The following is a 17,500-nucleotide window of genomic DNA, read 5'->3' as shown; positions in this document are numbered from 1 at the left end:
CAGTGCTTTGCCTTTTTTCTGCGACCACATCGACTTCACTTACAACTTTTCAGAAAGGCGCTGTTGAGGTCACTAGCGCCCCATATTTTTGTCTCCTACAGATTATGTCTTGTACCCACATCCTCCTCGCTCCGTGTCTGATCGGGAAATAAACCATGTAAAATATAAAACATGCAGTAAAAAGTAACAGAGCAGTGTCGGTCAACAGCAGATATGTCAACAGACTGTTGTCATGGAGACTGGACCGACTTGCAACGCTTTAATTCTCAGCGCACAAACGCTCCATGCAAACAGTCCAGAGAACACAGCCATGCATTTCTGCCTGAAAAGTAAACGCTGGGTGGACACGGGGCCTCAGAGTAAAATGTAGTTACGTAATAAAAGTGCTAAACTTGAATTAATAATGGAAGACATCAGGATCCTTGCTTCGTGTTTTGAAGGAAATAATAAAAAACTGTTTCCTCCTGCAGCTCCAGAGGAAGCGTCACATAGGAAACGACATCGTGGCGGTGGTGTTCCAGGAAGAGGCCACGCCCTTTGTCCCGGATATGATCGCATCCAACTTCCTGCATGCCTTCATCCTAGTGCAGGTGGAGGAGCCTTGCTCTGACTGCACGTCCTACAAGGTACGTCGAAAAATAATCCAGTTTGATCAGAACGTGTTGATTTAAAGGTTCTCTAACTTTCAGCAGGTCAGGACGTTTGACCCCTAAATTCCACCAGATGTGTTTTCAGTCTGTCTCTGCTGCACACAAAAAAACAACCTGACTCTCGCTGTCAGTGTTTGTTGCTTTTCTCCAACCAAAACTCCTGAATGCATGTATGTCGTCATTATGGCTCCACAACTGGGAAGTTCGATGACTTCGTGGAGCACTTAAAGGCAACACAAGTTTCAATCAGAGGCTAAAACGACCCCGTCCATGCTGACTCACAGATGCCGTGTCTTGAGGCTTTATAACGGAGTGTCGTCACAAGATTGAACTTAAGGAGAACCAACAAACGGAAGAAAAGATTTCTGTCCTAAAAGAAACCAAATCAGTGCTGAGATACATATCATCATAATAGATCACAGAATCTAGTTTTCCGATGTTTATCAGCTCTTGTCTGCCACTCGCCATCTCACAGACACTCGCTGATGAAACAGTAAGGGAGGGGTGGGGGAAGGGGCTGAGAGCTGAGAGATGAAGGAGGTGTCTGAAAGGAGCACTTGTTTTGCTCTGAGTGTCCCATAGTAAGCCTGTGATAAGAATATTTTTATTCTGTCTTTTGCCTTTGTTCCTTTCCAAAATAAATAAAAGCAAACTTTCAAAGACTCTAAATATAAAACTTTGTCCCCGCTCAGCCATCAGATTCAAACTGACCCGGAATTAAGCTTTTTTTTTTGTTTACACAGACTTTAAAGATTCCGTTTGTTCAGTTTGTTTTTCTCTGCTGAGATCGATCTTTACTGCAGGTGACTGTTCATCCTGTTTTGATTGACAGGTGTCCGTCACAGCACGAGAAGATGTGCCTCCGTTTGGCCCACCGCTCCCAAACCCAGCGGTTTTTAAGAAGGTGAGAGAAGGACATGGGTAGTAAAAAACTTTTCTATCATGAATGACTTGTGCATATTCGTAGTACACATGTAAACTGTATTTTTTCTGTGTTTGTGTTCAGGGTCCAGAGTTCAGAGAGTTTCTTCTCACCAAACTCATCAACGCAGAAATCGCCTGCTATAAGAGCGACCGCTTCGCCAGACTGGAGGTAAAACCTTCAGGAAACACCAAGATTTCCTAGATTAATCAAATGATTGGTTCCCTCAGAGTGAGATAATAATCTGTGGCAAATTGATTCGCCGTCCTCCGGTATCTGGCGAAAATAGAAGCATTAGGGCGATCACAAGCTAGTGAGAAAAGACCACTCAGAGTTGTTGCTTTTGTCCCTGACAGGCTCAGCTTGTTATTCTAAGTGATCCAAACCAGCCATTAAAAACACCAAAGTTACAAATATACAAATTTTTGTATTCCTGGAATCTTTGAATCAATTCTTGGTTGGTGGTGTTCCACAGGGCTCAATGTTTGGTCCCCTGGTGTTTACATTCATTGTACGTGTGTGTGTTTGTAGGAGCGTACCAGGGCCGCTCTACTGGACAGCCTCCATGATGAGCTGCAGAGACGCTCCCAAAGCATGCTGGGATTGACATCAGGTCTGGAGGAGGAAGGGCGAGCTGAGAATGGACACGCCCACGGAGGTCTGCTCGAGTCCCTCAAGGTCTGTGTTTGATTGTGTTGATGTTACTTTGTTAACAAAGACGTTAACTTCTTTTGCCCTCACAATAAAAATTGATGTCGTCCTCTCTGTCTCCGTCTTTCTACATCAGAGGGCGATGAGAGGGCGGAGCGTCTCCATGGAGACAATGTCGAGAGGCGGGGCAGGTCTTCCCACCAGCCTGAGTGGAGGGGGTCTTGCACACTTCAGTGCTGAGGTGACAAAGAAAGACTCAGAAACCATGTACTTCTATATTCATATTAAGTACGATGTCACAATAAGTGCCGAATCTAAATTCATCGAATGCATTCTTGTTTAAGTGAGAAATCCTCAAATATATTCTAGACCGGATGATTTTTAAGTGTGAAACGGAGGTCTGTCGTCATCCTCGACTGCCACGCGATGTTTTACAAATCTTCAGACTCTCCAATGACGGTGAAATTTATTGTACTCTTAAAGAAATGGCTCAGTTCGGATTGGTATGGTATATATTGGTGTTTCCATCATCACAAATTAGGATGGTACCAAAATATCCAATCTGTACCCTTTCACATTTTTGTTACCCTCCCGCTGGGATGCTAAGTGTACCAATCTGACCCTTAACGGTAGAGCTAGACACACTGCAGTCTGTTGATTGGTCTAAAGAATAGTCACTTCCTGTTTGACAGCGCTAATAACAATATCCTGTGGATTTCAAGAGTCATTTCAAGGCTATTTTTGTTATTTTGGGACTAATTTCAGCACGTAGCTCCAGTAGAGGTCAGCACCTCTGAGGTCGTCCATGGGGCACATGGACGACCTCAGAGGTGCTGACCTCTACTGGACGTCCTTCATTCTTACCCTTTGCTTACTGCATTGTGTTCTTCTTTTTAACTTATCGGCGGGTTACTCTGTGTCATGCTGCTATGATGTCACGCTATTACGTAGCAGATGCAGCTAGCGCCATTAAGCTTACACTCCTACAGAGTATGGGTTCGGTCGGCTGTGGAAACTAAAGTAAGATCAGGGTTTAATGTTTTTGTTCTTTACATATTTCGGGTCTGAATAATTGGTAGGAACATTTTGGACTGTCTGAAGTAGACGAGTTGATCTTGAACGACTTCATTCGTTAAAACAGAGATTTAAAGTAGCAGTGCACTGGATGTTGTTTCTCTGCTGCAGCTTTGATCAGCACGTTAGCGCTCGTTATTTTGCCATTCTGCTGTTTTAGATCAAACAAGACATGAGAATAAACTGAAGGAGGTGAGAGAATAAACATCTGTGGACTGGCACGTTAAAGTGGTGACTCAAAGAAACATGTAATAAAAGACTCTCACAGCTGGTGCATGTTGTGTCTGTTCTCAGTATAACGTGAAGTCTCCTGTGAAGAGACGTTCAGGACTTTTCCCGCGTCTGCTGAGTGTCGACAGTCAGACCGAGAAACACAACCTGAGAAGGTACGTTTTAAACCGACATCCCTTTTGGTTTCTCTGCGTCTCTTTTCAGTTTCCCTCTGCTTCCGGTCTTCATGCTAAGCTAGTTTTCACCACATGTGATTCACTTTCAGTCTCCTTAGCGAGCAGAGGAGCTTCGACTGCGGCTGCCACGCCACCCTGGAGGTGAGGTCGGAGCTGCCGTCCAATCCCAGCTCTCCAGAGGCTGGACAACGGGACAGGTGAGTGTTTGTGACTCTTGTTCCCTTCATCGTTTTGCCTTTAAAATATTTCATAAAAGTGAACTTTGAAGCTTTTTTAGTTTCACTTAAATCCACTGACCTGCATAAACAGCAGGTGGTGGGTTTAAAATAGTATTAAAAACTATATTTATAAACACCTGTATCCATCAAAAAAACAACTAAATTCAAGATAAAATTGAAAGTTTGTGGAGTGAAACATCCTGGCCGCGTCAGCTGAAGACGTCTTTGTTTGCAACCTGCAGAGTCCACGTGAAGAAAGAGAGCAGTAAGATCTCCAGGTCGACGTCCAGCAGTTGCAGCTTCAGCTTACCTGCAGATGAAACACACCTGGTGAGAAACTACTACTCCATATTATCATCAGATGTTTAAGTCAATCGTTTTAATTCCATCCGTCCATTATCTAAACCGCTGTTTCCTGTAGAGACGTAATTTCTGGATTTTACGGTAACCTGCTCTCTCTCTCTTTGCTGCAGCTCGCCCAGGCTGTGACCGTAGAAGGTCAGAATTCAAGTCCGCTCCTAGTTTGTCGCAGCCCAACAGGTTCAGAAACACTCACGCACGCACGCACACACACACACACACACACACACACACACACACACACAATCAGTGAGGATCTGCTCATTATTTGTTTGTTTGTTTTCAGAGCTGAAGAATAAAAACTCTCCCAGATCCAACCTTAAGTTTCGCTTTGACAAGTTGAGCCACTCAGCAGCAGTAAGTCCTTCATGACGTCTCGTTATTGACACTAATGAGAGTCTGATTGTGTTTCAAGTTTTTACACTAAAAAAAGTTATTAAAATACAAATATGTACCTCACCATTCTGTTCATTTAACAGACAGAGAGGGCGTTTTCACATTAGGCACGTTTGTTTCATACCATGCCCGAACACAATTGTTCCTCCCCCCTCACCCGCTACTCATCGTTCTGTAACCGAGTACACTTACGTATGTACACAGTCCGATACAGCAGGTGGCAGTATGTACATAGTTGTTTTCAAATCTGCCAAAAAGCAGAAAGAAGAAGAAGTTTGCATGGCAACCACTCGCGGGCTGAGTTCATCCTGCTAACTGTGGATTTTTTTGTTAATTCTGAGATGCCAAACCCCGTCCCTCTTCCTGCGTCCACATCTACCGTGCAGCTCAGAGGATGAAACGGCCCGTGCTGTGCGGCTATGACGGTTTTTGAAATGACAGAAGATGTTTAGAATGATGTCATATAGTTGTCCACTTCCTTGTTTGAGCACGGTTGCGTTCACATCTCATGCAGACGGTACTCGAGTACACATGAATCTTGCCTGAGCTCACCTCTTCAAGCGGACTCGGTCACTGTACTTTTGTGTTCACACTGATCAAATGAACCGGACTCTGGGGTCAACCATTCTCAGATTCGGGACCGGGTTCCTAATGTGAAACCATCCTAAGTTACCATCCATAATTTATTCACCTTTAAATGTTTAACAGGTCGGTGTTGTTCAGGCAGGTAAAGGTATTGTGTGAGTCATTGAAGCACGTCTCTCTGCTCGGTCTGACGATGGAAACAGAATGATGAGTATTGAATCTCTGAGCTGAAACATTTCCGTCTTTTCTCCTGTTTGTCGTCCTCTCTCCGTCTGCAGCCCGGACAGTAAACTGTGAGGACGGCGATGGGAGGTGAGGATCATGTGTGTGTTTGTTGTGATATTAAAGAGAATCTGTTGGAGAGGTGTGAGAAACACGGAGCTGCAGTTTAATGTCGTGATTAGAGAGCCTTTTTATCACTGCACATTTAACAAACTATCTGCAACGAGAAACATTAACACAATCATACACACACACACACAGACAGACACACAAACACACACACACACAGACACACACACACACACACACACACACACACACACACACACACACACACACACACACACACACACACAGACACACACCTGTACTAGCAGTAGAAAGGTGTAATAAAGAGGTGTTTATATAAATGGAGTGTGTTCAGTGCAGTGTTCGTTGTCATAGCACCTCAGGGCTCCGTTGTCCACTCGAAGGTTTAGAACGACACAGGAGAGGTTTAATCCTGATTGAAATCAGGATCACACGTCCAAACCTTTCAAGTAGGATCTGGATCACCCTGCTGGATTACAGGAAAACCTGCATGAGAACTCAAACTGCTGAAACAAACAACATTTCTACAAGCCAGTTGATATTTGATATTACATTATATATTATATTTTAATTATATTTAGCATTAGAGGGATGTTTTGATTCACTGACAAAGTAGATGAGGTACCATTGAGGATGAGGATCTTTAGTTTGTGTGGACTTTGGCGCCCCCCTGTAGACAAAATAATGTAGTGTGAAGTAAACCAGATCATTGAAGGTTTGCACCTGGATCAGAGTGATCCTGAATGTCCTCTTGAATAAGAGCGAAGCCCAGAGCATATGTGGTAACAAATTAAATAATTAATTATAAATAAACTCTGTGACTGAATGCTGATGTGTTTGTTCAACAGTTTTAAAATCTGTTTTTCTTTCTTCTGTCACTTTTTCATTTTCCAGAAAAAAAGAGAGGAGGTTCAGACAAACATCTCGCGTAACTCCATCGTCTTTACATGCTCCGCCTGTTAAACTAACAGAATATATTTCTCATGATGTCACGATGATGTCGCCATGATGTCATCAGGGTAATCTCAGACTACAAAGAGTGGTACAGGTGAAGTGGTATTTACCTGTGCAGCAGAGAGAGGGTCACACTGTGTTCTGTTCGTGTGTCCACACGCTGCAGAGATGTAACGTCTGTACATCTGTGCGCTTCAATAATAATCTTTGACTTTTATTAATCAGGGACTCCGAGCGAGCTGAAGCTGACGGCTGGATGGACGTCCTAAAATAAGACATGGCTGACATTTTCACTCGTCCTTGTTTTGCCTGGTTGACAGATGCAACGTGTTTCTGATTGAAAAATGAGTATGTAACACTGATGAAATAATCTCCTTACGTTGGGCAAAAGCAGCTGTCAGTTTAAACACCTGAGCAAATCATATGCAGTCGGCAGCCAACCGGCATCTGCCCCCTTCCCCTAGGTGAACTAAATACCTACGGTAATTTAATTCATTCACATCCAGCCAGCAGGTAGCAGGACTCAAGCAGATCAGCAATTGGAAACATTCATTCTGAACCTCTGAAAGTTTAAAACGAGGAGCTTCAAACAGATTGTACCAAGAGAAAGAAGGCAAGTAACGAACAATAAAGTTTTCTTTAAAACACTCGATTCATAAAAATAAAACAGGTGCAAGTATCTTCAAACTGAAGCTCAAGTATACCTTGTTCTTTCAAAGAATGGCCAAAGGGAACCTTAAAGCAGCTGGTTTAGGGGATCTAAAGACAAACCTAAACATTTGTCCAAGGAAAAAAAACACATGCTAAAGGATACCTTAAAATTAGACTATAAAGGTTCCTAAAAACAGACCTTACCATGTGTAAGAAAATGATCTGATAACATGTGATTTAAGGGTTTTTACGGATCCCTTGTTTTGGTACCATTCCCAACTTCTGACACGGTGGAAACGCCAATAAATGTGTACCGTACCAAACCGAAATGAACCAGACTGCTTAGTGGAAACAAGACTTAAGAGTACAGGGTACCTCAATGTGTTAGATAGGAGACGATTCTTGTGCACTCTAAATGAGCACTGAAGGGTCCCTTATAACAGATCTTACCAGCTGAAGAGAGTATCCTTAAATACAGACCTGACCACAAAGAAAACAGGCGTTACTTCCCTTAGAGAGATGCGCCGGGTACCTTGACCCAGAACTATCCATGTGTTTGAAGTAAAGGGGATACTTGAGGGTAAAATAAAAAGTAGCGAAAGGATACCCTAAGACAGATGCTCAAGGGTTTCTAAAAACCGAGTTAACTGTGCCTTGGATAGGAGACCAAACTAAATATGAGCGCTGAAGGGTTAATAAGAACAGATCTTACCAAGAGTGAAAAGGCAAGTTAACAGACAGTAAAATACTTAATCAGGTATTCATTTCAAAAGGCAGATGCTGAAGGGTACCTTAACACAGACATAAGCGCAAGATTGAAATCAACCAAAATCTTAAAAAGTGTATCTGGAGGAAATCACCAACTCTGTCTTTAACTATGAATTAGATAGGTGACCAAAAGAAATACAAGCACCGAAGGGTACCTTAAAAGATAACTTAACAAGTAATTAAGTATACTTGAAAAAAAGACTTCAACAGGTCTTATAAAAGGAAACAGGCTTCTTAAGTGAACCTTGACACAGAAATTTACACAAGTTAAGAGAACAGATACTAACGGGTACCTAAAACAGCCTATGGGTATCCTGAACACGACGCTAAGGCACCTTAAACAGACGCTAACGAACAGGTACCTTAATATAGACTGACCATATCTTAGACATTAGAAAGCTCCAGAACATGATTGGTGGAGGGTACCGTGAAACAGAAATGGAAATGGTCATTCACAGGATAAAGTGGAAAAAGGTTTTCCTTGAGTTTTGAGATTTTTATAAAAATTTAAATCAATTTAAATCCAACCAAATTTGTTGATCTCTTCATCCACTACATGCTTCTGAACTGGACCACTGCGAGTTATTTAAATAATAAAATTAGGAACGATTTTAATCCACCACTGTAAGGGACGATGTTAAACACCTTTAAGTCTCTTCTTCCTGACTGTTTCTCCATTTTACTTTCATTCTTTGGGGATTTAAAGGTTGTTAAACATTGTAATTTTAACCTAGAAAAATTTACATTTTCTCAAATTGAGTTAAAAAATCACTAACTTGACCTTGCTTAGTAAGGGCGCACTCACACTCTGCAATCCGTACCGTGCCCAAGCACGCTTCACACCTTAAGTCCAGTTTGCTAGACTAGTGTGAGTGCTCCGTGATCAAGCTTGATACACTTCCTCAGCCCTGGCACGCTCGGAAGAGGTGTGATCATGTTGCATGGTACAGTTCATGCACGAGCACAAGCACACGGGTACAAAACGTGGACAGCCTTCATTACGGAGAAATCACATCATCGGTATGACTTGACCGTGTGTACCTTCTACTTTTTCTTAATAGTCCACCTGTCTTGTAAATTGAGCACTCTTCATAATAATGCTTCATGATCACGTAAAGCCATGCATGTGTACAAGAGGTAACCGTGCTCAGGCCCGTTTAGTCCTATAGAAGTGTGAGTGCAGGCCAGCCCCCTCTCCATCCCCCTGTGCTTCAGCACAGTACGGGACAACAGGGCCTAGTGTGAGTGCGCCCTGAGACAGTATGCCAACCTGCTGCACGCACGGTTCGCATATCAGCATTATTCTGTCTTTCTTGGACAGATGAGGTATTTTTGTGTCTTTTTCTCCATATATTTAATCCTCTAAGTGATCAACACTAAATGCAAAGGGGGTGTCTTACTGAGATCTGCCTTTCTTTGTCAAAACATGCAGCAACACCAGGCTGGCGAAAGATATGGCTTTAAATTGGGATAGGCTTTTATTTGAAGTTTTACAGTTATTCTGACTGAGAGAGATAATAATGTCAAACACTTTCCTGTAGTTCTTCCAAGTTTTCTACTGTAAACACAGAATTTGCCTCTATATCGATAACGTCATTCCTGTGTATTTAATGATGTCTGAACGTTTACACACATCAGTCACTGTTAGCTGTTTAAATAATCAATCAACAATACAATCAATATATCGACTCAGATGTTCAATCAGCAGTTTGTCGCTTTTGTCACAGTCGGGTCAACCTGCTGCAGGTTTGTAGAAAATATTCAATTCACTGTAAGATTTCTCTGAACAGGTTGGACTCAGTGCTGTGTTGAAAGTGACCGACTGTAAACCTGCAAAAACCAGAAGCTTCACTGCCGTTTGATGCAAAAACAGACAGGAAACAGATGTTTTTTATTTTGCACTAAGATGACACAAAGCTCTGTGGATGTTAAATATGTACAGTCTGAATACTAACTCTACTCTAATTATCTTGATTGCACTGAAAGCACAAAAATCTGTTCCTCCTCGTCTCCTTCTGATTTCAGGTGTAAATCTCTGTCAGTTTGTTCAGATTTTTGCAATATAAGAGTAAATAATTTATTTTGAAAGGGGGCGAGGGAGGATGTAGCATAATTACAAAGATGTCGCTGTGTCTGTATTTAATGTTCTCCATCATAATGGAAAAAATCAATTTACGTGATTCTGCTATGTAAATCTGATGTTATAAAGTTTCTGCAGATCTTCAACCTTTGTCTCAGTTTGTGTGTGTACGTGTGTATGAACATGTTTTACGGGGACATAAATCTGATCAGTCACAGTATGGGGACTTATATTCCTTAAAGGGACACAACACAAATCCCCTGAGCATAAATCTTCACCTATATTGTTTTGGTGTATTTACATCAAAACAAAAACATGTCACTCAAAGAAGTGGACATGGGCAGGAGAAAAAGTTATGTTTTAGGTGTGTAAATGTGTAAAGTTTCTTTCGATCAGTAGAAAGTATTGCTTGAGTAGTAGAGAGTTTCTGCTGCTGTGTCTCAGGATAAGCAGGTTAAGTCTGACTCAGAAAACAGAGTGAGACTTTTAAAATCCTACCCCATTTTAAAATCGTGTAGCATTTCGCACTTAAGGAGAAATTGATCTTCTCTATAATCTCAAGCATGCAAACAAGATATGAAAACAATGGCACATCACATACTACAAGATTTTATTAAGATTGTTGTGCCCAGCGGAGGAACACACCAGCTCACTTGACCTCTGTCTCCTACAGAATTATTATGAACAATAAGGAGATTTATTTTTAATGAACTTTGTTTTCATCCTTGGAAAGGTTTACATACACACATCAAGGCCAATCCTATATTCTGTGTTTCTGTCTTACATTAAAGTAAAAAAAAACTGAAAATGCAAGGAAACTTTTTAGTAGTTTAGAAGAATACTGTGGTATTTTTGGCATACTGCAGATCTGACATTTGTTCACATTGCTCAGCGATATAGTGGATCACCTCTCAGATTGGGAAAAGTGTCACATTAAAGAAAATTACATCATGTTTTGTTACACATATTAACACAGAAGTATCTTCTTTATTTCTAGGTATTTGGCAATAGGGGACTCCTACCGGTCGATTGCCTTCCTTTTCAGTAAATGTCAGTGTAATGGATGGGAAGCATGTCATAATTGAGGCACCTCCACATAGCGGCTCCCTCTATTATAATTACAAGGGGACATTCTCAATTGTGCTGTTGGCTGTGGTGGATGCCCGGTATCGGTTCAGGGTGGTCGACATTGGAGCATACGGGAAGAACAGCGATGGAGGGACATTAGCTGCCTAACAGTACACTACAACAGCAGTAACTAATTACTAGGCCTATACATGAAATGAGTGATTACACTAAAAACTCTAGAGATCAGTGAAAGTGAAAATGTGTTGTTTTGTTTTGACAGCTGATGGTCATCTGGCGTCCCCGTGTGACCTGTGGGGGTCACTGTGTATATACAGTAGATGGAGAGGAGAAATGTAATCAGTTCACTTGGAGATTTTTTTAGATATAGTGTTTTTAATTTACATTTCAGAAATTATTTTAGTCTGTTTTTTAGCTTTTTCCCCATAACAAATTTTGTAAATATATTTTTCAATCATTCTCTACTATAGAATATTTGTTTATAATCAGTTCTCTCGATAATTCTCTATATAGCTTATGCAATTTTTTTAATTCTCGATTTTCCTCTGTAAGTAGACCTGTAATTACAGCATGTGGAAAGTTTAATTTGTGTAAAGAATTGTCTATTATTAAAATGTTATATGATAACTTAGCAAGGCTTTGGGAGCTTTTCTGAAAAATGTTTGATTTCATGCTGCTCACAATTATTTTAAAATCTATTCCAACCATGCATGCAGCAGGATGAGTTATCATTTAAAGAACAAATTGAGTGGGTACATTGTAAGTTCCAGTAATGACTGCAGGTAATAGTAAACTGTATCTATGTTTCCCCCTTTTTGAAATTCCAAGATAATTAATATCACACAAGCATTTATGTTGTATTGTATGTCATCACACGCCTAAATATAGTAAATGTCAATTGTTTATAGTCTGTCAAACAGTGTGACTAATGACTGCGAAGTATGGTAAATATACAGTAGGTTTATTTAATCAAAAATAATAACAAGACTATAGAATTACTCATTTCAAATACAAATTAAATAAAGTGCCTTTCTATATACATACAGTTTATACATTGCCGTTTGACACTACACACAGTTATTTGACACGAGTCACAAGATCAAATCAGTCCATTCGGTGAACTCACTCTCCAAATTCTATATCAAATAAGGCTTACTGAAAGCGAAGCCTCACCATGGCTTGCTTTCGGGGTTCAAGACCATCTAATGTGGGTGCCAAGCTGAGGAGGTAGTGTTCATTTTCTGTATATTTTGTCAATCCTTGGTCTAATTTATTTAAAATTTGAAGTTGATATGAGGTCATTTCCCTTGGAGTTTCTTGAGGAGAGGACACTGGACGTGGTAGTTGTTGAAAGGCTCAGGGGAGGACTTGGTGTAGATGTCAGTGAGGGAGGCAGGTGATCGGTGGTGAGTGTGGATACAAGGCTTTCCTCTATCGAGTCCTCACTTTGGTCCTGTATGAAATTGAAAATAAAACCCAACACAGCACTTATTAGAACATTTAGTATTGAGCTATTAAGTGGCTGGTGAATTTGTACGTTTATCTGTCAGTGGCTGGTCTTTCAATTTTTAAAAGTACATTTCTAACCCTATCCATACATACACACTGATTTCTGCAACACACATTCCTAATAGCCTATAATCAGGCCTTCCTCTCTTTGCTCTGAACAAATGGTATTATGAATAGCTGTGGCAGGAGGTCTCCCTGTCTCCATTATAAGGCTCAAGGAAGGATAGGATGTCCTCTAACCCTTTACACCACTCCTACCCTTCTCCTGCTCTTCTCTCTTCTCCTTCTTGTATTTATCTCTCAGATATTTCCATGTGTTACTGCATGATTAGGATAAAAAAGACCGTAAGACTACAGCCGTCATTATAACTTACCTATAGCGTTTAGCCTATGGATGAATTTTAGACGTGTACGTTACATATCAGAAAGACCCAAAGATCTGCCGATCTGTTCCCAGATGGACTCCTTTATATGAATGTTGCTGTATCGCTTGTGACTCATGTCATATAACTCGGTGTAGTGTGAAACTGCAATAACAAGCTGTTCAACCGGTACTTTCCCGTTCTCCATCTTGGATGGTGTCTGTTTGGGCATCGGTAACTAGGGACGTAGGTTACTAGGGAAGGAACACTCGACTTGTCCTGATTGGTCAGCTGTCAGAAAGGCGCTTGACGTCACCCAGCGCTTTTCTGAAAAGTGGCGCTCTATAACAATCAGTGTTGTGTTTTGAATGTAAACATTCCAGATCAAAGGAAAGAAAACGTGACTTTGATGTGAACAAAGTGCTTTGATCCAGAGGTTCATGAGAGCTATATAAAGACACTGACAGAAAGCAAAGTCAGCAGAAAACACAAGACTTCCCCGTTAATAGTTAGGACCAGGTCAGGACATGTCCCGAAAAAGCAATAGGCTAAAATCTACTGGATACTACGATCCAGAAGGAGAACCGCAGGTTTCCTACAAGGATAAATTATCCAGGATTTTCAGGAGACACAAAGCTCCCTGTAAAAAGACAATAACCTCCGATAGTGATACGCACAGTGTCGAAAACTTCGATCTTAGCATAAATTACAGCATAGACGCTAGCGGTAAAGCAGATAGTAACGAAGGCCATCTTAGCAGCACAAACAGTGCAAGACAAAGTCCCCACAACTTAAACAGCGACAGCAGCAACACAACCATGTACAGCTACAGACAAAGCAACACGGACACACTAAAAAAAACAAACAGAGACAGCATGGACAGAGAAAGCCAGAGCCCCACCATGTTCAATTCAAGGAATCTTGGCTTTCTCTTCTTTGTACTGAGTCTGTGTAGTGGATTTACTTTTTACTACTTTTTTGCTACTCCAAGTGACAACCTTCAGGAGTCACAACACTCACAGCTACCTGTCTCATTAACCCCGACTAATAAGGACATGAATTTAGCATTTGAAGACATGGCAGCGCAGCTAAGACGTCTACAAGATGAGCTGCAGAGTCTAAGGAAAGACATAAACATGCGTCCTATAGGGAACACTTTACCGAACTTCGCTCTGCATTCACAAGGAGCCAGTATCATACACCACTTGACGTCTAAGACATATTTCTACTTGCAAAATTATTTAACATTCTTTGGGATACCACTTTGGTCACGCTCTGTAAATCCAAACTTTGTAATTAAGGGACGCTCAGAACTAGTTCCAGGAAGCTGCTGGTCGTTCAAAGGTGGGCAGGGTCATCTAGTGATCGCCCTGTCCCACCCCATTGCCATTAGTCATGTTTCACTAGGCCACATTTCAAAGACCTTGTCCCCAACTCTTACAATCACCAGCGCCCCAAAGGAGTTTACTGTCTATGGTATGGAAACTAAAGAAGATCCAGGAACCAAACTAGGAAGGTTTCTTTATGATGAAGATGGAGAGCAGCTACAGACTTTCAACAGCCCTAGTGGGGAAAACAAAATATTCAAATATGTGAAGCTGCAGGTCGAGAATAATTGGGGGAATCCTGATTACTCCTGTCTGTACAGCTTCAAAGTCCATGGGAAGATGGTAGAACGAAACTCAGGGGAGGTTGACATGTAAGTCAAGGTGTCTGTGAAGGTGAATCATAATCCAAATGTTTGACAATTTAAATAGGAATAATTAAAATTATGTGGAAGAACTTGCAGCTATGAAAATATAAGTAAATGTAGCTGATGAGGCACCTGGGCAGGGTGGTCGTGGTGGGTGGGTGGGTCCTAGGGGGGAAGTATGGTGAACCTAATTAGTTCACCATATTTCCTCCCAGCGGAACTTCTTCCCTGCCAGGTGAAAAGACACTGCAGGAGGCACCATGTAGATCTGAGGAGATGTGGCTGTCTTCACTGCAGTGTAAGTCATCCATCATTTGCTGGTATTTTTGTGCTGCAAGTTCCGAAACACTGAGCCATAATTAGTTTGATTTGATCTTAGATTCACCTTCACAGCGGGCAGCATGGTGGCGCAATGATTAGCACTGTAGCCTCACAGAGGTAGGACTGGTGGTGTTTCCGGCTCCATCTCCAGTTCTCTCTCTGTGAAGAGATCGCATCTCTCCATGTTAGCCATGGGTTTACTCCGGGGGTCCGGTTTTCTCCCACAATTAATAAAATGCGCATTAGGTTAATTAGAAACATAAATCAATAAAGAATTTTGACTGAATTTATTTGTTTCTGCTTGTTTTATACTGAACCTAACATTCTTATCTGCAGTAACGGTAACTTGGTATATGAACTTATATCATAAATTCACGATAATATCGACCCAATGTATTGAAATGTGGACTGCAGTATCCATTTTAAACACTAGGTGTCATATATGGCTCCTTCAATTAAAAAGAACAACACAGCGGCCACGAGATGGCGCTGATGCTGTGATGTGACTTTCCTTGCGAGCACAAAAACGAAGAAGAAGCGGGAGGACCGATCACTGCCGGGTTACGATAACACCCGCAGCACAAGCAGTAGCCGTTGTTTGCAGCTCGCTCCATGGCGGCCGCTCGCAGCTTACGGGTGTCGGTGAAATCAGACAGCGGCTCGGACCGGTCCGACTCGGACTCGGACTCAGGCTCTGACAGAGATGCCCGCGAAGCCGAGCCGATGGAGGTGGAGGAAGGAGAGCTGGAAGCGGAGGACGTCTCCGTTAACCGTTCCCTGAAGGAGCTGCTGCCGGTAAGTGTCACAATGAGGCCTTCTCAGACCGGGGACTGGCGTCTCCTGCGGCCGGCGGAACCGCGGGAAGCGTCGGTGTGTGCTAACCTACACTCCCAGATCTCTACGGTTGTTAGCACCATAGTAGTCACCGGCTAACGAGTTTTAAAGGTTAACTACTGTGAACAATAGTTTAAATGTCTGCCTTTAGCCTGGTTGTTGGTTCTCTCACTTGTTGCTGGAGGATTTAAAATCATTCTGTCTTTTTAGTACCACAGAACTCCGTTAACTAAAGTGGAAATTAAACGTTATAAACTTGATTATAACGCCGCTTTATCAAAATGACTCCAGAGCTTTTATGATTCTGATAAATAAAGACTCAGAAATCAATTCGGCCTAACCTTCAGGGTTATAACCACTAACACATGTATAAACACTGTGGTTTACATTTTATGAGTAGATTCTCATTTAAAGCTCCTGTGGAGAGTTTGTGGATGGTTTTGAAACAGACTGAAGTTAATTTTACTGCTGCTGTATGATCTGCATGAACAAGACACTGATTGTTTATATAATGTTATTAGTAGGGCTATCAAAAGATCAATGCTTTTAACATTTTAATGTTTGTACTCTCTTAAACTGAGAGTACTTTACTTCCTGTTAGAATTAAACACGGACAGGGACCGGGACACATTAGTGTTTAATAGATGAAGTTGTTGGGACAGAGCCCGACAGCGGGACGGTCCTGGTCAAACCAGGACGGATGGCCTCCCTACAATAGTTCCTCACAGGAGCTTTAAAGTCGAGTAACCAATGATCTATAAAAGGCTTTTTACCTGTCACTATTAAATAGTTAAGGCAGCTCTAAGGTGGCTGTGGATTTTCAATGTCAAGTTTGAGATCTCAAAAGTCGAGTAATAACTTTATAAACTTCTAATCTTTTGTCACAGCATGACTTCTTTGTTTGTCTCGGAAATCCCGTCAGATGTGGTTGAAATGTTGCTTTTTGTTTTACAGGATACAAGCCGGCGATATGAGAACAAGGCGGGAGCATTCATCACTGGGATCGATGTCACTTCAAAGGTAAGACACCGTCACTAACACTCCTCCACCCTTTAACTTGGTCATCTGTACCGTGCCCAAGCACGCTTCAACACTAAAGTCCAGTTAGTTTGACCAGTGTGACCGCTCCGTATCGTGCTCAGGCACGGTACACTTCCTTGGCTTTGGCACACTTTGGAGAGGTGTGCTTCGGCACGGTACACTTTATGCACGAGTACAAGCACGCGGGTACACAACGCTGACAGCCTTCATTATGGAGAAATCCAGAGTTGCATGGCTGTATCTGACTAACATGACTCAATATAAGCCACAAAGTAGCTGTCATGTTCTCTGTGTTGTTCTCCGATGTGCGCCCGCGGACTTGGCCGCGCGTCTTATTTATTATTTAATTTATTTATGGCTGTGTCTGTTAAAAATAGCTTAAAATAAATCGCAAAGTCAGTAAAATAGCTGTCATGTTCTCTGTGTTGTTCTCCGAGTACCGTGCCGTGCTCGAGTCTGCTTGGGTACGGCACGGTACGGATGGCCAGTGTGACCGCGCCCTTACTTCCTCCACCATCACCAGAGCATGGACTGATAACAGCAGCACATGCAGGGAAACACCTGGACATGGGCTTAGTGACATCACTATGGTCGTCACGACAGCAGCTTTTAAAGACAGAGACAGT

At 41.9% G+C, this 17,500-nt stretch overlaps 2 protein-coding genes across 5 annotated transcripts in view; both read left to right on the top strand.

Annotated features, from left to right (window-relative positions):
* LOC109983555 (rap1 GTPase-activating protein 2) overlaps positions 1 to 5,575 on the top strand; it is a 32,447-nt gene extending 26,872 nt beyond the window's left edge. For all 4 annotated transcript variants that reach the window (XM_020633319.2, XM_065963060.1, XM_020633318.2 and 1 more), the window contains 11 exons: positions 471 to 626; positions 1,483 to 1,554; positions 1,657 to 1,743; positions 2,104 to 2,250; positions 2,360 to 2,464; positions 3,592 to 3,683; positions 3,794 to 3,901; positions 4,165 to 4,252; positions 4,396 to 4,462; positions 4,569 to 4,639; positions 5,542 to 5,575. In XM_020633319.2, the coding sequence (XP_020488975.2) occupies positions 471 to 626; positions 1,483 to 1,554; positions 1,657 to 1,743; positions 2,104 to 2,250; positions 2,360 to 2,464; positions 3,592 to 3,683; positions 3,794 to 3,901; positions 4,165 to 4,252; positions 4,396 to 4,462; positions 4,569 to 4,639; positions 5,542 to 5,553 (1,005 nt within the window). In that variant the 3' untranslated portion in view covers positions 5,554 to 5,575. The remainder of the gene's footprint in view (positions 1 to 470; positions 627 to 1,482; positions 1,555 to 1,656; positions 1,744 to 2,103; positions 2,251 to 2,359; positions 2,465 to 3,591; positions 3,684 to 3,793; positions 3,902 to 4,164; positions 4,253 to 4,395; positions 4,463 to 4,568; positions 4,640 to 5,541) is intronic.
* A 9,973-nt stretch (positions 5,576 to 15,548) lies between these two features.
* The window catches only part of ncbp3 (nuclear cap binding subunit 3), an 11,212-nt gene continuing 9,260 nt past the window's right edge, over positions 15,549 to 17,500 (top strand). The window contains exons 1-2 of the mRNA XM_020626271.3: positions 15,549 to 15,794; positions 16,788 to 16,853. Of these exons, the coding sequence (XP_020481927.2) occupies positions 15,612 to 15,794; positions 16,788 to 16,853 (249 nt within the window). The 5' untranslated portion in view covers positions 15,549 to 15,611. The remainder of the gene's footprint in view (positions 15,795 to 16,787; positions 16,854 to 17,500) is intronic.

The sequence above is a fragment of the Labrus bergylta genome, chromosome 14 (assembly GCF_963930695.1).
Source record: "Labrus bergylta chromosome 14, fLabBer1.1, whole genome shotgun sequence".
Lineage (NCBI taxonomy): Eukaryota > Metazoa > Chordata > Actinopteri > Labriformes > Labridae > Labrus > Labrus bergylta.
Note: the sequence above shows the minus strand (reverse complement) of the source record. Positions and strands in the feature narration are given on the sequence as shown.